This window comes from Haemorhous mexicanus, chromosome Z, assembly GCF_027477595.1.
Source record: "Haemorhous mexicanus isolate bHaeMex1 chromosome Z, bHaeMex1.pri, whole genome shotgun sequence".
In the NCBI taxonomy this organism is placed as follows: Eukaryota; Metazoa; Chordata; class Aves; order Passeriformes; family Fringillidae; genus Haemorhous; species Haemorhous mexicanus.
The window spans coordinates 72,219,814-72,242,810 of NC_082381.1; the positions used below are offsets into that span (position 1 = coordinate 72,219,814).

The 22,997-nt window shown below is 37.2% G+C and overlaps 1 protein-coding gene across 2 annotated transcripts in view; it reads right to left on the reverse strand.

The window, feature by feature from the left end:
• Positions 1 to 1,700: 1,700 nt before the first annotated feature.
• The window catches only part of IL31RA (interleukin 31 receptor A), a 35,706-nt gene continuing 14,409 nt past the window's right edge, over positions 1,701 to 22,997 (reverse strand). Inside the window, exons 5-17 of one of the 2 annotated variants that reach the window (XM_059874011.1) lie at positions 21,977 to 22,143; positions 20,662 to 20,813; positions 17,852 to 18,017; positions 17,117 to 17,199; positions 16,360 to 16,576; positions 14,956 to 15,138; positions 12,132 to 12,233; positions 10,623 to 10,769; positions 8,500 to 8,640; positions 7,201 to 7,294; positions 5,592 to 5,667; positions 4,164 to 4,755; positions 1,701 to 3,832 (exon numbers count right to left, since the gene is read on the reverse strand). In XM_059874011.1, coding sequence (XP_059729994.1) covers positions 3,738 to 3,832; positions 4,164 to 4,755; positions 5,592 to 5,667; positions 7,201 to 7,294; positions 8,500 to 8,640; positions 10,623 to 10,769; positions 12,132 to 12,233; positions 14,956 to 15,138; positions 16,360 to 16,576; positions 17,117 to 17,199; positions 17,852 to 18,017; positions 20,662 to 20,813; positions 21,977 to 22,143 — 2,215 coding nt within the window. In that variant the 3' untranslated portion in view covers positions 1,701 to 3,737. Of the gene's footprint in view, positions 3,833 to 4,163; positions 4,756 to 5,588; positions 5,668 to 7,200; positions 7,295 to 8,499; positions 8,641 to 10,622; positions 10,770 to 12,131; positions 12,234 to 14,955; positions 15,139 to 16,359; positions 16,577 to 17,116; positions 17,200 to 17,851; positions 18,018 to 20,661; positions 20,814 to 21,976; positions 22,144 to 22,997 lie in introns of both variants that reach the window. The other variant, XM_059874010.1, reaches the window with a different exon arrangement.

Sequence of the window (22,997 nt, forward strand, 5' to 3'; positions counted from 1 at the left end):
GATGCAGATGCACATGATAGATGTGTGTGTATCAGCATAACTGCATCCCTTCTGATGAAGCTGCACCACCTTGCTCAGCAGTGACAGGGCCAGCTCCTCTCCTTTCTACATCCAGAGGTGGTCTGCTTCTGCAAATACTAGGGAAAGAGTGCATTTCAACTTTGTTTAATTGTGTCTGTGCAACATATTTTCCTCTCGTGGCAAGGATGCATAATATATGGCAGCTGAGCAGCTTCTCATGTAAGGTCTAACAACCATTAGGAGACAAGAAAGTTGGAGGGGAGACCAGATACTAATACGAGTAATGCACAACTAGCTGAAAAGAAGCTCCGAATGAGCAAGAAATTAGTGTGCTGAGTGGGTTAGAACAGCACAGAGGTAATTCTAAGGTAATCTTTGTGTTTAGGAATGGCATGCATGGGTGCACCTACAAAAAGTCTGATCAGATTTCAGATCTCACTCATTAAGTTCTCAGCTCCTTTCTGCCCTGGGGAAATATGTAACATCAATAAAGTGGATTATGTTTTGAATGTGCCCTTTATAGTCACAGACTTCTTTAGGTTGGAAGGTACCTGTAGGATCAGGGAGTCCAACTATTAACGCAGTACTACCAAATTCACCAGTCAACTATGTCCCCAAGAGACACACACACACCTATCTTTTCAATACCCCCAGGATGGTGACTTCAACACTTCCCTGGGCAGCATGGCCAGGCATGACAAGCCTTTTGGTGGAGAAATTTTTCCTAATATCCAATCTAAACCGTTCCTGTCACAACTTGAGGCCATTTCCTTTTATCCTACTGTTTGTTCCTTAGGAGAAGCCAACCCCCACCTAGCCACAGCCTCCTTCCAGGGATGTGTAGAGACTGATAAGGTCTGCCCTGAGCCTCCTTTTCTCCAGGATAAACACCCCCAGCTCCCTCAGCTGCTCCTCACAGGACTGGTGCTCCAGACCCTGCCCCAGCTCCATTGCCCTTCTCTGGACTCTCTCCAGCTCCTCAGTGCCTTTCTTGCAGGGAGGGCCCAGAGCTGGACACAGCACTCGAGGTGTGCCCTCAGCAGTGCCCAGCACAGGGGGACAATCCCTGCCCTGGCCCTGCTGGCCACACCATGGCTGATCCAGGCCAGGATGCCATTGGCCTTCTTGGCCACCTGGGCACACCCTGGCTCATGTTCAGCCGCTGTCACCAGCACCCCCAGCTCCTTTTCCATGGGGCAGTTTTCCTGCCACTCTATGTAGTGCTAGCTGTATCTGGGGGTAGCATGCCCAGAGAAGCTGACTTGAGTCATGGGGTGGATTGTGGTGGTGCATCCCACCCTCCCTCACCAGCCACACTATAAGCTGAGAAATGCTCATTAGTCCTAGGTCTTGACAAGCAGCACCTGGGCTGAGCTCCTCTTGATTTTTTCAGACCTCTGTCTGCTCCCAGGAATTAGTGCTGGCTAATTAACAAACTGACTTGAAAACGTCTTTTTCTTGCCTAAATAACAGCCCAAGTGGAATAATACTTTTGTTGTTGAACATTCAAAGGAAGTTACTGACTCAAATTGTGGCCATAGAAAAATACTATGACTAAAGCCCACTCTCTTGTGACCCTATAAACAGCAGTCCAAAGTGAGACCTATTCTATATGAATATGAAAATCTAAAATGTCTAAAAGGTGCATTTAGTATAAATCAATAAAAAAAAACTACACATTTTCTCAGTTTTAATTTTTTAATGGTTCACAGTGTTAGTTTGAAAGACACATTGCAAAAGGTCAGAAAGAGTACAACTCTCCATGCAAAATAAATGAGTACAAGAAGCTTTCTTTCCAAGGCATGCGCAGCCTTACTTTCTGGAATGTACTGAGCCCACTTCTAGCGTTTTGCTTTTTCTGAGAAAATAATGGAGAAGGGAAGCAGAAAAAGGAGAACAGAAAAGCAGAATATCAATAGGGAAGGAAATACAGTGGGATAAAAAAGAAGCATATACTTACCCTCCAGAACCTAAGAATTGTTACAAGGGTAACCTAGCCAAGCCACCCAGCAAGAAACCTCCCCTTTCTAACGATCCCTTAAAGGTTGCATTATTTTCACTTTTTACCTGTCTCAAAGATGCAACTCAGAATATGCGGCTTTCATACAGCTGCCAAACAATTCCTAGAAAGACCCAAAATATCTCTGCGTTTATTTTTATATATTGTGCTATTAAAACAAACACTGAGATTTAAGGAAAAAAATTGCTGTGATGGAATCAGGGATCTCTGAGCCCAGGGAGACAACGATGTCGCTGTGAGTGAGAAGTCTAGAACCAACTGAAGAAGCAGAAAAAAAAGCACTGACCTAACCAAAGCTTTGTCCTGATTTCAGAGTATGACTCACCTAAGTCAGCAAGGGCTTATAAGAGCAAACATATATGTATTTCATCTTGGGTCACTGTGGTTGAGAAAGTGATCCAACAAACAGGAGAGGTGGAAATCAGTGTTGCTGGCTAAGGAACATTTGCAGAAATTGTTTTCCCATTCTTTCTTGGCAACTAGAGGAACATTGGTCTAAGTTAAAGCAGCTTCCAAACTACAGAAAAAGATCCTAAATGCAAAACTTCACACTGTTTTCACCAAAACAATGCAAGTAATAGCCACTGCATCCAGGGAAAGGCTCAGCCTCCTCATTCAAGCTTACAATATGTCTTCCATTCTTCCACTCCTCTTCCTGCACAGAAAGGAAACACTTTCTAATCCTATTCACATTTGTCTCTCGTTTTTCTATCCCCATAACTCCTGTATCTTTTTTACCCTGAAATAAATCTGTAGTTGTGCAAACCACAATCTTGTGTAAACAGGACTGATAACATCAAGTCTCTAAATACTGTGAAAATAGCTCAGTCTTAAAATTGCCACATACCCCATATGTGTCAAACTGAACACCCCCTTCCAATACAATTAATTTGACTCTCTATATTTTTAAACCTGTTATTTAGCAGAGTATTTCACTAAGAGGTTTACAATTACGGCCTCTTTCTTGTTAAAAATTAGTGTGATCGAGTGTTTTACTGCTTAATTGCTGATCTGTAAAATGAAAACTGTAATTAGATTTATGACTTAACAAAATCATAAAACAAATGACAAAAGTTATATCCTTCATGTAGAAATACCTAATCCTAAATCAATTAACAAAAAATATCTGGGAAGATTTTACAAACTTAGTGTTTTTTTCATTAGCTCCCTGAAAAATAACTTTCTAACTCAATGCTTTTTCTAACACAACATGACATATTTAGTTGATTTTTTTTTCAGTTCAAAATATCAAAATCTCAACTGGGAAATAGTTTTAAATTGAAACAAATTAGAAGGACAGAGCAAGAAGAAAAAAAGGTATCCTTCAATAAGCAGTTTTAAGTTTTGTTTCTCCTGTTTGTTTTTAGGAAACAAACAGTAGAAACAAAAACAGCACAAAATGCTGAGGACTATTAAAATCATGGGAAAGGAAAGGAAGCAACATAGCAAGCCCAACACATTTTCCAAAATGCAGTAACATAGCAAATATACTCTCATTAAAGACAAGAAACTATAAGCCAAACTATTAATTCAGGAGTCAGGATACAAAAAGACAGCTCCTGAAATGTAGAAAATATTTGTAAAACAAGAAGAACATGATCTATAAAACCAGATGAAAAACAATCAACGGAAATAAGAACAGGAAGGTAGTTCTGCTCCATGTAACTGAAGGAAGGATTTGGCAGATTCTGACTGTTCAAGTCTGTCCATGTTTCCCCATCAGAGCTGAGCCTTGCAAACTGGTTGTGTGGGGAGCAAGAGATGAGCTGCTTGTGCTGCTGGATGCTCCTGCTGCAAATATCAGTTTGTTTTAGCAGGTTGATACAGGAGAACTAAGAAGAAATAACAAAAGCTATTTCTTTTGTCTCACTACTGGCATGTCTGGTAAAAAAAACAAACCCAAACAAACCAACAAAAACCTCAAACATCCACACTGAAAGTGAACTCTGACCTGTACACACACAGTGTAACAAATTAATTCACAACTGTTTGAAGGAAGAGGGTGTTCCCATCCAAATTAACCCAGATCAGCCACCTCAGAACGTGTGAATGCCTGTGAGCAGCAGTGCCAAGGGATATCTCACAAGAGGATTTCACAATGGAGCTCTCTCACGCTACTGACCTTTGGCCAGGCTGAACATATCCACCGTTACGTAGGATTGTCCCAGAACTCTTGGCTGAAAAGGAGGTAAGACACCTGACTGGCTTTTGCATTCATCTGTACTGTGCTCTGGCAAGCTCTCAGAAACAAGAAATTCCCTGGTTTTAACTGAATTTTTAAGATACGGATTGAACAGTGCTTTGTCACTGAAATCTTCCAGCCTTAAAACTTCCTCATGGTCATTTTCTTCATTTTTAATTGGATTCTGCTGAGATCCACACAAATCATTTGCCACCACTTCTATGGGCTGGACTTCCTTCACTGGTATCAAAGCTGAATGCATTTGACTTCTAGTAAATTGATCAGTAATTATATAAGGCATAGATGGGGAAAAACTCTTAGCAGCTTCATTCTCTTCATTATGCAGTATCTTTTCATCTCTGTTAGTTATGCCTTTGGTATTAATATCAGTACATTCAGAAACATGGTTTTCAAAGTTTATTAGTAGGGATCCTTCCTGACTTTCTTCAGGAAAACAGTATTCCAAAACATTTATTTCTTCAAAGTCTACAGTTTTAGTCTGAGATGACATTCTCTTCAAAAATGAATTATTCTGTCAATACAAAGAGATAAATTGGAGAGTTATAAAGGGATAGATAGTGTATCAGTTCATTTTTCAATAAATAAATTATTGCTATTTGAGCTCTGTTTAACTTGTAATTTCAGAATTGCACCAGTAAAGAGTTCATGTGCTTTTCAGATGGGAAGCAGTTACGTGTGAATGAATACTAAAAAAGGCAATGTTATTCTGTCCATTTGCTAAATGCTTTCATATTAGGTTTTCTGTACTTAATGAAATAATGAATTTCAGTGAAGGCTCAGAGTCAGGTTTGGATTGTGTCCATTTTTTCTTGTCTAACCAGACATTTTTGAGAAAATGTTTAAATCCCATTATCTACAAATTACACTTTCTGTGCAAACCTGGTCATGTCCATTCAAATAAACATCGAAACTTTAATAAGAAATAAATATTCAAAAAAATAAAAAGACAGAACTGTTAGTACAACCATATACCAAATCTCACTATATGTTGCTGTACTTTTTTTTGTGGAGAAGAGAGGAGGTATACAAATGTGGAAACCTGATTTATGAGACTCAATAGCCTGTGCAAATTTAATTTACTTCATTAAATGAACCATAGCCACCAACCACTTTGTCACTTCAGAATAGTATTTCCCAATTTCCTATAAGAATTAGAATAATACACTTTATGAAGATGCATCTTCCCTACTATTTTGGAATACTACAAAGAGCATTTTGTAACATTTAAGAAGAAGAATGAAAATCAATAAAGGGGGGATTTTGATTAATAAAATGACTGCTATAAAAAGATTTATTTTCCCTCCATTTGATCCCTTCTTTAATGCATAAAATTGCAACTACTACCACAGATGAAGCAAGAGGCCATTCCACTGCAAGACTTTCTTCAGGATTTGGTATATCAGGCCAGCAAACTTTTTTAAACCTATAATTGAGAAAAGAATTTTAGCCAAATTATGAAAAAAATAGGTTATTAAGAATTAACAAATCACCAGAAATTCCAAAAACTGCTAAAGTATCAAACTTTCAGAAAGGAAGTATTTTCTATATCAACACAATGCTTTTCAACAAAATTGTTTTCCCATACACTAATTTTTATTACAAAAGATCTCACCAATATCTCTTGGGTTACAGAGACATTGCAGAAAAGCCATTTTATATTATATCATATATTGTGTTTTATTATATTATATTAGCAAATTAAATAGTATATTAAATAAGAGCATGCCAAAATAAGACAGTATACAAATTCTGTTGTGATAATTTTTTCAGGGTGTTTCTTCAATGAAAATCAACCTCAGGCAGATTTGTTCAAGGAAAGTGAAACTAGCACTATACTACATGAGAGTTACACTGAGTTCCTAAATTAGCAGATAAAGGATGCTCACTCATTTAATCACTCATTGACACTGGGTAGAGAGGCTAGGGAATGAAAACCAGGCCTTAGCTTGACTTTTCACATGGCAATTTTATCTACACAAGAATATAAACATTCTACTGCATCTCAGAGTATTCTTCAGAAAAAAAATTAGGTTTTGTTATTGTAAAAATAGCGAATTCAGTATACTCAACAAAGATGAAGATGTAAAGGGGATGGAAATTATTCCTTCAGTTGTACTTACTACCTGATGCTTCTCCACTTGACAACAGTATTGGTTCCAGTAGCTTAGAATGCCCCAAAATAGTTCACATTTTTAACCTTTTCATCAGCCAAACAACTCAGTCACTTTTCTTGTGAAAATATTTTATAACCTTAAAAAAAGCCCTCACAGTCATCTTTGGAATGTTACTGGATCCCCATGCTCAGAGAAAAAAAAATTTAAAATCTGTCAGGAGACATCTGTGACAGCAGATGAAAGGATTGTGAATCAGGTGCAGATACGGATACATACTCAAGGATCAAGCATCCAAATGTCTTCACAGAATGTAATTTCTGGGTTTTTTTGCAATTCCTTTGCAGCTCAAGAGAAACATCACACACTAAGAGGAGTCATAGTTATAGGCAAGATAAGCAATAGGGGCTGTGTGAAATATGTCCTAGTACCATCCTAGCATATTAAAAGTGTCTAGAAAGATTTATTTCCTGGAATTATTAATTTTTCACAAACTGACTTTAAGTTTGCTCCCCTCACTTAAATGACCATGGAACTGCAAATGGCATGTATGTAGCATTTTACAGAATCTGATGTAGGTTATATGTATATCTGTTTCTCTCATTTATTTTGTTTAAATTTACTAAACTTTCCAAAATTAATACTTATTTTTGGACTACAGCATATAAACTGCAGTCAAAGTATAAGCTGTACACTTACTTATTTGTTACTTCAACTGCTTGTTTTCTATTTAGACAGTGGTTTCGAACTCAACAAAGGCATTTATACAGTAAATAAAAGTCCCCATTTTGCAGGTTAATTTTAAATAGTTGCATTCAGTTTTAGCCAGTAGGAAATATACTCACGCGTGTTTTTTCAAAACGCACGTTATCCAAAGGCCTATCAGACACAAAATGCTTATCTCAACAGGTATAGCAATAAAAAAGATATCTTCTTTATCTTTGGACAGAAACAAAGAAATAAAAACCAAAACACCAATTAGTCCACACTGTTGTTTCTTCAGGTATTCCCTTAAGACAGATAATTTTTAATATTCAAGTCACTTAATTAGCACAATTCTAAACAGCTCTGTCAAAACTAGCCAAAATTACTCAGAATACTGTAGAATACCCATTCTATGATGAGTCAAAAGATGAGTATTTGGAATCCAACAAGCCACAGTTATTGAGACAAAAAAAAACAGGTCATGATGAGACGTTTCAGGATGTTTCAGGAACAGATTTATCGGATTTTAAGATTTCCTTTATTCAACAGAATCACACAGTAATTTAGACTGGAGGGAGTATTTGTAGATCACTTCATGAAACTTTAAACCTAGGCTGCTTAGGGTCATACCATGCCAACCTTTGAAAGCAACCTAGCATGAAGGCTCTACCACCACTTCGTCACCTCTTATTTTATGCTCACCTAAATGCGCTGGTCCATGCCACTTCTACCAGTTACAAAAGATAAATAGCAAATTGAGTGCAGGAGATAGATTTTAAACTACCTAAAAAAAAAAAATTACTGTTACTCTGTCTGAAACACTGCTCAGATTTCTGAGCTAATTTCCAAGTACCAGAGTACCAGAGGCATTTAGGAATATGCTGAGAACTTTCTTCCTGAAGTTGAAATGAGGAAATGTCTGAGCTTCTGATCTCTTGACATTGTACCTTGTCAAATCTGGCTAAAACAAATTGTAAAAGGTAGGAAAAGGTATTTCCCTACAGACTCACTGGTCACAACTTCTGCACTCATTTACCAGTTAAGCTTATAAACTAGAATGGGTGCAGCAGACTGTGTGGTTATTGTAAATCTCTCAGATGGAAAAGTCTACTTTTTAATGAACTGCTAGGCATCACATCCCATAGCTGATAGCATGCACACTGCTGCTTCCACAACCAACCATAGTACTCTACTTCTTTACTGACAAGGAAATAAAGATTTTTGGGGTTGACTTCTAATTCTGAGGGTTTTTTAAGTCTGTGAGATTGTCAGTGAAATTAGGATATATTTAACTACTGTTGCCAATTCTTCCTTGCTTAGTTCAACACTACTTAAAAAACAAATAGAAGTTAACAAATGCCTAGACAACAATGTCCTGTATTTCTTATATCCAAGCCCATTTTTAAAAATAGAAATAAGTAGCCCGGATTTTTACTTACCTATTTTTAAAGTCTTGAAGGTTTTTGGCTCTCCAATGGTTCCCCCAGCTTTGTTGCTTGCCATGATCTGAACAGTATATTGTGTATTAGCCTGTAGGGACTTCAGTCTGTATTGCAGAACATCAGAGTTCACTGTCTCATCTTTTTAGGAGAAGATTTATGTAAACACACAAAAGTAATGTTATATCAGGGAACTGTACACTTATTTAGCAACTTCTACAGTAACAGATCACAAACTCTTTTAAGGTAACTTGAAATACAAAGCAAACTTACCAGCCCTTTAAAAGACAAAACTTAAATTACTGAACAATATTTATCAATACTACTTAAAAGTTTGAGGCAAAAACAGGAACCATTACATATTTACTTCTAAAAATAAATACAAATATTTTTGCTAATATTAAAGATAGGTGAACTATGTTCTCGTGCAGATTATCAATGAAAACAGTGCTTTGAGAACTGTATTTCCTCAAAATAGTTGGCTCTGAAATTAAGAACTTCAAATAATTTCTGTAGCTTGTGAAATTCAACTATATTTCTACTGCATGCAGTTAGACAGTGATCATCCAAAAGAATGTCATCTATCAGTACTGGGATACCATTCCAATAAAGTCAAAGGAAAGTCAAAAGGAATTTTTTTCCAAGTTTCAAAATGCTTTTATGAATAGAACTCTGTTTCCAGTGCATTCTCCAGTATTGAAATTAATGTAATGTGCTTTAACTTTAAATTTTTTTAAGCAGGGCATAAAAAAATCCTACTAATAGTACCAAATGCATCTTCATGAAAAATCCTACTAACAGTACCAAATGCATCTTCATATAAGAAATTACAGTCACTAAAACATTTAGTGACTGTAAAACATTCTGGTGCATAACATCAAAGGCAACTCATTTCCTCAGTCAGTTCTATTGGAAACACCCAGGAAATAGTTATGCTGCAATATGTCCCAAGTTAAAATAAACTGAGTTTCTCTTAAATCAAGGGTGGGAAAGTGAAGTTCTAGTGCTAGAAGGCCACTAGTGAAGTCACCTTGGCACACACCCCCACATCCTACTATTATCAAGAACACACGGCATCAGAAAAGCCTCAAAAAACATCAGTGCAGCATATTTTGCCATTTAAATTTAACTCCCTCGCATTGGTATTTACAACTAATTTTCTAAAGAAAATAATCTGAAGTCCTAAAAGGGACACAGCCTGCTTTACATTACAGGTACTATAGAGAAATACAGCTGTGTAACATGAGGCTCCATGTCTCACAGATGACCCTGCACAAAGCAGTCAGCATTAAACTATGCAGAAACTAACAAATAGGGAAAACTGTGTGCAGATGACTACATCTCACAGAAATAATTAGTTTCCTCTTTCACATTTAAAAATTACTGAGAGTTGCCCTGGTCTGAATACCCATAAGAAAAAGCATCACAAGATTTGTAAGCCTGAAAACTTTGCAAAGAGATTGTGTGAGGTGCCTGATAACAATGACATCTAAAAAAAGGAAGGAAAAAAAAATTAATTCTGAAGCACTGAATGATCCAACAGCTTTCTTCATAAACTATGTAGGAAGAAATGTTTAGGTCACCCAAACACTTTTCATGAAAGCTTCTGCTGTGATTTAAACTAAAGGAGTTCTGAATAGATGCCATTACACTGCCAGATTGTATGGACACCATTCCTGAGGTAGAGATTAGGAGTATGCTCAAATTTATGCTATCAGCCTCCTGACCAGAAAAGCAATGGCAAGCGCAGAAAATCAAACAGATCTGAGGAAACTGATCTAAAATGATGTCCATAGAAACTATTCCCTGGCAGATTATTTTACTGTTATTTCCAAATTTGCTTTTAATATAAAATTGACACTAAAAATACTTCAACAGACAATTCCCACCATACTTTTCCAGAAACTGAAGGCATATCCTTCCAAGGACAAATATGAAACTTATAAATTCACTGAACCCTCATGATCTATGACTTTACACAGAATCTATGATTCTCCAATATATTTCAGCTCCTCTACTCCTGTCATGACTTTTTTCATTGACTTTAAAGGTGCATCAAGATAGAAGAGAGATTGAAAATTTCATAACACTGTTGGAAGTATTATTGTTTAATGTGTACTTACTCAATTCTTTTCCATCTTCAGGTTTATAAAATATTGTATAGTTAGTGATAAATCCATTTCTTTTAGCCTTTGAAATCTCATTCCACTTTACTGTAACTTCATTTTTCCCCAGAATGCCTGTATCAGCCACAGGTCCTTCTGATGGCTCTACAGAGAAGCATTATGTAACAGCAAAAGTAGTAAAATAGTCAATAGTGTCATCTGCCTCTGTTATTTTACACATATCAGTAACATAAGACAAAATATATGCATGAGAAAATATGTAAACTTAGTGCTCTGACACAGTCCTTAATTTTTCTCACTCTCTTTAATGCAGAAATTCTTCTGGTAAAATTTCCCCTCACCTACTCTGGTATTTGCATAGTTTTAGGTGTTACTGTATTCAAATACTTAGATATCATTAAAAGGCTTTATTGTTACAACATCAGGGAGAGGTCAAGAGGAAAATTATCCTTTGTGCACTCCAGGGGGGGACGGGGATGGGGGGACGGGGGACAGGACTCAGCTGCAAGGCCCTGCCTTTGCAGAAGGTCTCTGGCTGAGCTGGGATTCAAGTGGCATCTCCTGCACCCCCAGCACCCTCAGCCTTGCCCATCACACTAAACAAAGCCTTTCTGCTTACACAACACCATCTCACACGCATTGCTCATAACTTTGTGGAGACTTTTTGAAGAAAGTGTTCTCTGTTTTAAAACTTCCTTCCCATTCTCTAACAACCTTGAGTGTTGTCACAGCTACATATAAACAGGAAAGCACTCAAAACCCAATTCTGGCTGTGCTGGTAATTATTACTCAAACATAAAATACTCCATTGCCTCCCTCCAGTAATTAATGCTCTTTAGTGGTGCATTGTACTATGTGCACATACACATTTGCATAGACACACACACCAATCAACATTTTCACATGGAATCTTAAAATTACTGGTAAACTACATTCTTATAGTTGGTTGTATAAATCACTAATTTCACAATAAACTTCTACAAATAAAGAAATTTTACCCCTTCCCGTGCAAAACACTACTTCATCCAAAGTTTCTATCCAATTACAAATGCCATGTCTTCTTCTTCTTCTTTTAAAACCAGACATTTTATTTTATGAGTAGCATTTCCTCATATATTGACTAACAAATGTAATCAAGCATTAAAATCAAGTATAATTATATATCTAAATGAGCTTTTAAACATTGAAGAGAGAGCTAGTTTAAAAAAATTATTTCATGTTCATAGCTATACTCTTTCCAAGTGCTTTGTATACAACATGTAAACTTCACAAAAAATTAGTGTGGGTGCAAGCAGCAATGTACCTGTATCACAAGATGAATACTTTCTTATAGACAAATTTTATTGCTGAACAAAACAGAAATCAGGAACCCTGAAACCTGGGGGTTTTTCCACAACCTTCATCTTTTTTTCAAATAACGGTAGTACTAAATCACTCAAAGATAATACATCCTGAGAAACAGACTACAACACACACTTCACAACATGATTACTTTAAAATACCTACTTTTTTCTTCAGCATAGATTTGTGTGTAAGATGGAGCTGCTACATTACTTCCATAAAGAGGATACACCAAGATGTTATAGCATATAAATGGTTTAAAGTTTTCTATAAAGGAAAGAAAAGAATATTTACATACAACCTCTATGTGATATTACTACAATGAAAACAGACTAAATCACAAGGGAATGCTAAATAGAGTGTTACTGACTAGTTGCTTCAACTCTCTAGCAAGCACAATATGCAATTATTGATTTGAATGCTCATTACTAGCTTTAACACATTTTTTTTCATACTAGTATTTTTAAGAGCACATGGTTTCTGGCTCATTTTTCACTAGAAATAGTTTGAATGGGTAATTATACTTCAGCATCATATAACTTCTCTATATGAATCCACTCAGTCATCTCTAAACCTTCTATGGTTTAGAGGAAGTCTCTATCTTCAAATAACCAGTAAAAAATTACACTTGAAGGTACCATTTCTAATTTCACATATCTTTATGTTCACTGCCTTGCAGGAGACAACTTTGTCTCATGCATCAGATTAAAAAGCAGTGGGTCCCCACTCTTAACACTCAGGATCTGAGGGAATGACAAGTAACTGTGTCAGGGAGGCTTAGGCTGGACATCAGGAAAGGTTTCTTCACCCAGAGGGTGTTTGGGCAGTGGAACAGGCTTCCCAGGGAAATGGCCACAGCACCAAGCCTGGTGAAGTTCCAGAAGGGTTTGGACAATGCTGTCAGACACATAGTGTATTTTTTGGAGTCCCCTGTGCAGGGCCAGGAGCTGGACTTCAGTGATTCTTCTGGGCCACTTACAACACAGAATATTCTATTATTTTTATTTCTACACTGATGTTCCAGTCATGCCAACTGCAGATCTTCTGACCAGCCTGACTCAAGGGTACAATGGTCGCAACTGAGATCGCTCTGTTTCAAGACGTAGTTCCAGCTTCTGGATGAAGCTTTGAACTCTGAACAATCCAGGAGCCAAGTAATCAACCAGGTGCACCCACTACTTACAACAACTCCCATCCATTCTGAGAGGACATCTCTGTAGCTTTACATTCCCTGGAATGAAACCAGTGTAAAGGGATTCCTAGATCATTCCTCTCAAGCTCTGTAGCTTGCTCAGCAAGAACAATGGCTATCAACAGATCCCTACATTATATCAGTTTTCTGCTGCCCTTTCAGTACCTTACACCTATTGCAATGGCCATTATGTATACATTACCCCAGCTGGTTTTAGCTAGGGTAGAGTTAATTTTCTTCCCAGGGACTGCCATGGGGCTGTGCTTTGGATTTGTGCTGAACACAGGACTGACAATAAAGAGATGTTTTTTGCTATTGCTGAGCAGAGCTCACACAGAGCCAAGGCCTTTTCTGCTTCTCCTACTGCCGTGGTGGTGAGGGGACTGAGAGTGCCTGGGAGGCTGGGAGGAGACACAGCCAGGACAGGTGACCCCAGCTGACAAAGGGATATTTCAGACCATGTGACATCATGCTCACTATATAAAGTGGGGGAAGAAGGGAGAAGGGAGGACATTTGGAGTGAAGAGTTTGTCTTCCCAAGTCACCATTACCTGGAGATGGATGATCTCCTGCCTTCCCATGGCAAGCAATGAATTCGTTCCTTGTTTTGCTTTCCTTGTGTATGGGGATTTTGTTTTCCCTATCAAACTGTCTCCATCTCAACCCACAAGTTCTCCTGCTTTTACCCTGCCGATTCTCTCCCTGATCTCACTGGCAGGGCAGTGAGCAAGCAGCTGCCTGGGCTTGACTGATTGCTGGTGTTAAACCACAAGAGTCCTTTTTGGGGAGTCAAACCATTGAGGTGATGATAGATTTGATTGGTATGTACTAGACTGAACTCATGGCTGTTAGTGCTGTTCAGCTAGTGATAAGCAGGCTCCTGCACTTGCCATGGGGCTGCTTGCCTGACTGGGTATTAGAGTCTAGATAGAGTTAGCAGGTGCTTTTTGCTTTTGTTGCTTGCTGTAGTGCTGCACTACTTAACACATGACTGATTTGTGCCTGAGAACATTTTGATAACAGCCATGGGGATGTGCCAGGGCAGTGCTGCTGTTTCTGTGCTGATGTACTGGACAGGCTGGAACTCCAGTGTGAACTTGAGTTGAAGGGAGTGTGATGTGTGATTGAGTCCACAGTGGACCTTCAGCCTGTGGAGGACTCCCCACTGGAGCAGGTGGATAACTGAAGGAGAATGTGACCTCACAGGGGAGCCATACTGGAGCAGTTTGTGGTTAGCTGCAGCCAGTGGGAAGGACCCGTGTCAGGGAAGTTCAATAAGGACTGTCTCCCATAGGTGGGAACCTATACTGGAATAGGGAATGTAAAGATTCCTTTGCAACCTGTAGTGAAGACCATGGTAAAGCAGGCCGTCCCCCTGCAACCTATGGAGGACCAGGATGTTCTCTCTCTAAAACACATGAAGGAGGATAAGCTTTTCCCATATTCAATCTTTTTTTTAGTTCTAGATTTCTCTGATAGAAGAGTCACATCAGTCACAGTTACAGGCCTCCCTACTGGCATAAATAAGATCAAGCCACAGAACATTCTTTAACTCGTATTCTGTAGCCTTATCTTATATGAGATCAAGCACTACCTTGCACGTTGCATGAAAATTTTTAAGACTAAAAAATGCAATTCCATTAGTGGCAGAGATTTCAGTAAAGCATGTAATAATACTGTCATGTTTAAAAACAGTCTGAGGAAAGCTAAACGAGTTCATCCTGGTTTATTCTTTCCAATCTACCTATAAGTACATGTACATCTGTACATTGTTACAGCTGTAACTGATAAACATACTTTTGTTATTCTTCCACTTTGTAGAATTTGATACATATTGCCATGATCTACCAAAAGGGTCCATCTCCAATTCCTCATACCACTCAACCACATATTTGGTTGTTTCTGGTTCAGAGGTTATCCATTGCACCACCACTTCTTCATTTGTTGTAGAGGTCACCACTTTTTCAATCATCTGAGAGGCTAAAAATTTAACAGAAAATTTCAGCAATTCTGTCTTCAAAAAAGCTTGAAAAACACATACAGAATTCAAGAACCAGTCTATCTTTCAGAATCCAAACTTTGCAGTGTGTAAAACTTTATAAACCAAATTACTATCAATTTTGTAGGTAGTTTATAAGTAATTTTGATTGAGATGAGAAAGGCAATAGAATAGGAAAGCAAATCAGCAAGGTCAAGAATGACACTGAAGCAAAGATGAATTCTGCATCAGCCTGCAGAATAGAGGTAATGAGAGTCTGAGTAAAAACCCAACTTGGCAAAGGAGAGGCAAAGAGACCTGATGAAGCAAAGAAAAAAAAAAAGAGACACATCTGGTGAGGAGAAAGCACATGACAGCATGGAAAAATCAGAAAAACCTTTGTGGTGGGATGCAAAAGTGGATAGGGAGGTAGTCAGCAATCTCTAGGACAAAATTACATTAAATCTACATATCCAGTTTTCTTATTAGAAATGGAATTTGATTGAGCAGTTCCAGGGGGACACTTGCACGTACATCATGAACAACTCTTGTTAGAAGAGATTCAAGTGTGTCAAATACAACTTCTCTGTCAGATCATGGCTGGCAGCAGAATGTTGCAACACAAGGCTCAAAGCAGTATCAGAATTAAACGTAAGAGCCAAAGAGCACCTCTTGTGCTAGATCAGGCCAGCTTCCTCACCCTGGCAGTGGGTGGGATGGGTACTCTGGGAATGCATATGAAATGAGAATGAACACAAGGCTTCCCTCCCTGCTTCCACTAACACAATTTAGAGACTTCTATTTATCATGTCTTTGAATTATGCTGAATACTCTGCCATAGTGCCCCATGGTAACCAATCTTCTGAGCTAACAAAGGGATGCAAAAGAATTGGGTAGCATTCCATAAATTTATTTGGGAGGTGCAAAGTTAGGAAAAAACCTAAACCAACCCACAAAACCCTCAGAAAGTAATACAACAGAAGTTCAATAAGACATCACAAAGTATTCGTATCTTAACAACTGTATCTCAAAACAAAACCCCCAACAATAATTGTCTGTAACAGAAATATGATACATGACGGCAAAATATGACAAGACATAGACAGATACATATGACAGAAGTCCTTAGCACAATTTTGCTAAGGGCTGTATCTGAACTTAAACAGATGTAATGAAAATCACTTTTTCATTAATGAGAAAAATATGACATTGAGAAATCTTACATTTTTCATCAGCGGATGGAATCCTCAAAATAGCTTCAGGAGACTCTCCAGCAGAGTTATAAGCAGTGACAGATATTATATGTGCCTCTTCATTTAAAAGTAAGGTCATTTTCTGTTCAGTAGAGTTGTTCTCCCTTTTATGTGCAGCCTTGTTTTCTGGGAAATACCCTATTTTGTAGCCTAGAATTCTCCCAGAAGGTGGAAAGCTTTTTAACGGCTATTAAAAAAAATATACAGTAATAAGTGTTTCACAATGTTATCTGCATAAGCAAAAATATATACTGTATTAAAGATCAAATTACAAAACTGTTATACTGTATTTAGAAAAGCAAGGCCCATCTTCAGGCCCATCTTCAGGACAGACAGCCACGACAATTTCCTTGATGGATTTTAAAAGTCAAATGGTGAGACTTGAAATGTAAAGAGCCTTTGGACACTTTACTAGAAGATTAAAGTGAATTTAAACACAGCTTTGGTAAACTGGATTATTTAAATGCAGTTTAAGGACTTTCAATGAGATTTTCCAGTGATCTGAACACAATTAAATGCTCCCTTTCCACACAGATTACAAAACTCCATTCACCTACCATTCAGTAAACAAAAGCCTTTTCAATTCTAATTTAGTTCAGTGAGCATTTTTTTTCTGATAACATCAAATGCCTCTGGCAGTTATATGTCCTACAACACTAAAATACTTAAATATCACATCAGCTACACGATATCAATATGATTACCAGTCACAAAAAAATGTATATACCTTCCACATAAGATGTACAGATCTATTTCTAGATGAGCGTGAAGACTCAATTACTCTCCACAAATCCACTTTTCCTGAAGGAGCTATTTAAAGAAAAAAAAACACCAAAACACTTGCAATTTGTTGCTATGTTAAAAAGATAGTTTAATATGGTGAAAACAATCAAAAGGTTTCTCTAATATGGTGAAAAACTCAAAAGGTTTCAAACATAGAGTCTAAGAGAAACTTAATAAAAGTAAGTTTTATCTTCTGTAGTACTATGCCATTTTTTCCCTAATTAGGTACTTCCTTCTCTCCATAAGTTTCCTGCTGCTTGCTTTCATTTGTTCAGTTCTAGAGTATCCCAGAAGAGATTTTCTAGTCTTGTTTTAAAACTGGCATTTTGATTTCTCTACTTATAATTTATTTCATTGAACACACATGCTGCACTACTCTTCTGCTACAATCTTACTTCACATTGTTAAACCTTCACCTAATTTTCCCCCTCTTCAGTGTCTACTCATCTGTTTTCTTCCTTAGTCCTACATTGTTTGAATCACTTTCCAAATCTCCTCCAATACTTGCTGTTGTCTTTCAGTTTTCCTCTTCTGTCTTTAAACACAATACACATGTTCTGTTTTAGCAACAGGATTCTAAATTCAATAGAAGATAATACGCTGCAAAACATTTTTTCCCTAGTAAATCCTAATGCCTTCAAGTATAACAGAAGAAAACTTCCATAGGTAGGCAGCTTACCTTTTTCTTCTGTGCTTTCATTTTTCTCTCCACTCCATCCACTCCAAAATGCTGACTCATTATTGACACACCGAATGGCAACAGAATAGTCTGTGGAGTCCCACAGACCTGTGAGATTACATGATCCTATGCTCTTCTTAGAATTCAGTGAGACATTGACAAATTCCTAGGAAATAAGAACAGGAACAAAAATTATTTGATATAAAATTTAGGGCAGATATATGTCTTATTTTCTTTAAAAACCCACAGAAGATGCAGTTTTTGTGTATACCATGTAATTTCTCTGAAACCCAAGATTGCTTGCTTTATACTTCATTTTTCTGTGTAGCACCTTTGCTCCTCCTGTAAAATGATCCCAAACCTGTGGCTTGAACAGTGTGCAGCTCACATGTGATTCTAGAGCAGCTGTGCACAGAAGCTGCTGGAGGAATGCAGTTCCCACTGGTGGGAAGCAAGTGGTTATTGCTAAAGCCATTACTACAATAATGTCCCACAGCAGCATCCTGGGGGAAGCAGTGATTGCCCCAGTGATTCCTAACAGTTTGTGAGTCAGCAGGGTACTTGTTTCCTGTCTTGTTCATCTTTTCTGAGTTACAAGGACTTCTGGCTGTTAGCCATACAACAGTGTAGCTGAGGGTTGACTCAAACATTATCAGCATAGGATTAAAATTAAAAGGTAAATGAAAAGACAAAAAGTTCTAGTACCAAGAGGTAAAAAATAAGACGAAGCCTGTTAGTGGTGAAGGAAGATGGGAGTATACAAAATAAATTATGTAGTATCTTTTCAGAAAAGTAATGACAATGAGAGTAATTTCTTTGTCTTAAAAAGAACCTCACTCACTTCAACACCCCCAACAGGGCTAAAACACAGTGAAGAAATTCTTGGCTTCCATCAGTTGAACCTTCCAATGAAAAGTGAATCAGTCTAAAACAATGCAGACTGATCTGTAACAACTGCAACAAATGCAGACACCCACTCACATGAACACCATAATGGGAAGTGCACTGCCTAATGGAACTGAAGATTTTAGTCTGTTCTGATCTCAAGAAAGTCACTGTCAAAAAATACCTGCTTCTACAAGAGTGAATTCAGGGGTCTCCAGACCACTCCAGGTAACAGATTCTGCAACAAATCTAAATTAAAAAGGCTCCAAAACTATTATCTACCTCTGGCAGAACCCGACATAGAACTGGAGACATGTCGTACTAGGTTTTAGTTACTTGTCAAAAGGCTGTTAATGATATTGATATTGATGATATTGAATGAATGATATTGATCAGAAACTTGGAAATTTAGTATATGGAAGTACAAAACATCCTATGTTTTTCACTCAGTAAAAACAGTTCACACCAAATTATTTAGACTGGTTTGGTCAGATAACTTTAAAGGCCAAGAAGATATTTGTCATTTGTACAAATGTGCAAACACTTTTTGTTAGGTTTTTTGGGGGGTTGGTTTTGGGTTGGTTTATTTTGGGTGGGTTTTTTTGTTTGTTTTTTGGTGGTTTTTTGTTTTTTGTTTGTTTGTTTGTTTGTTTTTTGCATATGTGTGCTGACAAAGAAACAGCTCCTATGTCTTTATTTGTCGTGGATAGCTCCTGTTTCTTCTGAAATGTCTGTGTGAAAATGCAGGTGTGAGCTGAGGAAGCAAATGGACATAGGCTGTATTTGATAGCAAAAAAACCAGACAGGTGATTTCTAATGCAGGTGCTGAAACTAGACAAAGTACACAATAAAGCTGTAGCCTTCCAAGGACTATGAGGTCCCTTCCAAAAGTAGAAAACATAAGGACCTCATAGAATGTAAGTGTCACAAGGATACCAGTGCCTCGGCTCCAAAGAGATAAACATCTCAAATAGGTCTTTTAAACAATCATTAGTTCCATTCCTAATACCCCAACTGGACCTGAGCAATCCTGCCCATCCAATCATCCTGAATCCAAGAACTAGTATGTCATATTTACAGTAATGATGCTTGAAAATGTGAGAAGGATGCTAGTAAGAAACATCTTCGATATTAGAAATGCTTTAAAGCTCTGATGACTACTTTGATGATTTTTTCTCTCCCAAAATTATATATGTGGTGTGTAAAATAGTAAGATCAAGGCAGACATCTCAGTTCAATTAACTTAAAAAAACAATCCAAGAAACTTAGCCAGTTCTTTAATTTGGAAGAAGAAACAGTAAAACTACAAATACAATCCCTTCCATATGAAGACCACAGCAACAGGTCATCTGAAATATGCAAATACTGAGGGTTTTTACAATTCAATTTAAGTGTCAGAAAGACAAACTATGAAAAGAACTTCCCTTATTTTTCATCTTGCAAAATTTTTATTTTCATTCACTTTAAAATAAATTTAACATCATTCCATATTAATCTGATTCAAATACTGCAGCTCTGAGTGAGTGCTGTTTTCAACACCAGAATGCAAGGGAAAAACAAAATATTGTTCCTGACTGCATGTGTAATCCCTTGGCCTAGGCTCATCCCTCACCCTTCCACAGAGTAATACTGAGAAGCACAATATGTAACAAAACAGATGATGACCAAAAGAAAAAGGACAATTAACCCTAGAAAACCAAACCGTGTTCTTAAGATCGTGCACCCCTGGTAACATTCCAGTAAAATAACAAGGTTATTATCATTATTTCAAACAATGTGTTGCCTTTTTCCTACTTAAATTCCTATACAAGGTAATTATCATTATTTCAAACAACTCGTTTCCTTTTTTTCTACTTAAATTCTTATAATATTAAGAACTTAGTCACACAGAAACTTCCATGGAAAAGAAAAATGATGTAACTTACAGTAAAGTTTGAATACAAGTTTCTGTATTGAACCTGGCAAATAATATGTTTTAAAGGGATAATCTTCTCAGGCATTTTCCAGGTTACCACAAGTAACTGCTTTACACCAGGGATTTTTTTAACTGAAAGTATTTCAGGAGGGGCAAATTTCTCTAGAATGAAAAAAAAAAAAAAAAACATTAATAGAGGAAAATGCTTCTATAGAAGTTCAGAATTTCTCTGTCTGTGTGTGTTCCAAGAAGTTAAATCCTTATCCCAATAACACACATCCTATCAGAGTATTCATGTGATGGTTTATTTTATAGACATAATTCTCCATATTGGAAATTATCAGTAAGAGAAATTGCACACATAACTGATTTAATTACACAGGATTTTGAACAACCTGGTCTAGCGGAAGGTGTCCCTGCTCACCCAAGCCTTTCTATGATTCTGGGATTCTACTCATAAACCTGCTCTCAAATAGGTGTGCAGACATCTTTCATTTTTATCAGCACTGAAAAATATAACCCAGAGACAACAGCAGAGAAAACAAATGAAGCAGAGCTGGGATGCCAAAGACAAGACTGAACTGCAGATGAGGAAAGAATTCAGCAGGAAATTATCTGAAGGGGAGAGAAGTGTAAAGGAGACAATGGGAAAAAAATGGACTAGCAATAAGAAAAGACATGTCTGGCATAGAGAGTGTAGAAAGTAATGAAGAGCCACAGTAGATCTGAATACAAGAATAAAGGATGTGACTGAAGATGAGTGCTGCAGCAAAAAGTATTCCCTTATAAGGGTTACTGTTTAACTACACCACCAAAATGAACAGAGGAGAAGCACAGGACAAAGGGAGAAGAGGTAGACAAAATATTATTATTGCTCCTGTATGCAATTATTTCTGCACATAGAACAGGTGGGGTTCTTTAACATTCCTAACCAGAAAGTGGAATAGCAGAGCATATGATGGCTGGCCCTTGAGAAATTATAGTATCACTACCCATTGCAGCCAGGTGTTGCACTGATACTTGGTACCACTCAGTAATATTTGAGTCCGAGTACCAATTAGATTGACAAAAAGTTTTACTATATGGCCTTTACTTTTCAATAATTAAAACGTCAGTCATTTATAATTGATATATCAGACATCAGCTTAAAGAAATATCATTGCAGTTAGATGTTGCCTAGCATGAAAACAACACCCTGTAATTTCTCTCCACCTCACAGTAAGATCAAGAAACTGCTGAAAATTACTGCTGTAACACCAACCAGTTGGAAGAATTTTACATAGAAAAATTATAAATGAAATCTTTATTGATTCTTTCTTAATTACCTATTTTTTGCAAAGGTATAGGGACACACTCTGTTAAGGATGCACCCAAAACATTTTTAGCTTCCACTTGAAAACAAAAATCATTACTATAAACATTGTCAGGATAAGAAAATGAACACGACTCTGTTGTAGTCGAGCAGGATCCGACTGTATCTGAAGAAGACATCCTAAAAAAAGAGAAAAATAAAAGCAGTCAGAAACTAGAGGACTTTCTTAGAATAATTCAAACAAATTGTTAGGCTATTATTTATATATCTTTGAGGTATTATTTATATATCTTTGAGGTTGCAAGACTTTTTTACCAGTGAACATTTTTAGATTACATGTTTGTGCAAACGAATACCCTTTGCTGATTTCCCTGCCCCCTTGTCCCAGTCCTTTTGTAGTCACATGCTAAACTCAGCTAGGGAGATACCTGGATTAAAATTTATGTTTAGATTTGGCTGGAAACAGTTCTGAAATCCAATTCACTTTGTGGTTAATAAGAAGACTGTGCCTGTACACAAGCAGAAATAATACTGAAATGTGCTTTCAATGGCTGTTTTAACTTCTGGCTTCACAAACACAGCTAAGTTATAAAATACAGAAACACCAGAAGTAGTAAGAAAGTTCCACATTAAAAAAGATGGAAGCCTAAAATGTCAAAGCTAAAATGGAGATAAAACTAAAAAGGTTTTCCTACCCTACAATTTAAATTACAAAGATAGTATACACTAGTACAATATGAAAAAGTACCCTCCAGAGTCTGAATTCCTTTCCATTCTCAAGAATAACTTTAGGCATTTAGAAATTTCTTCATGAAACAATATTAGCTGGAGTCTTGGTTAGGTAGAAAATGAGCACTACTAGAAGCAGCACTATAAAGGACAGATTGACAAGTGCATCTGGGACAAATCCATTCTACCACCTTCAAAATCCTATCTGAGATCTGCCTTGGAACAACACTGATTTCACCATTTTCACAGTCACTTATGAAAAAGCAAGCTCCTAACCAACATTTAAAATCTAACTGAAACTGAAA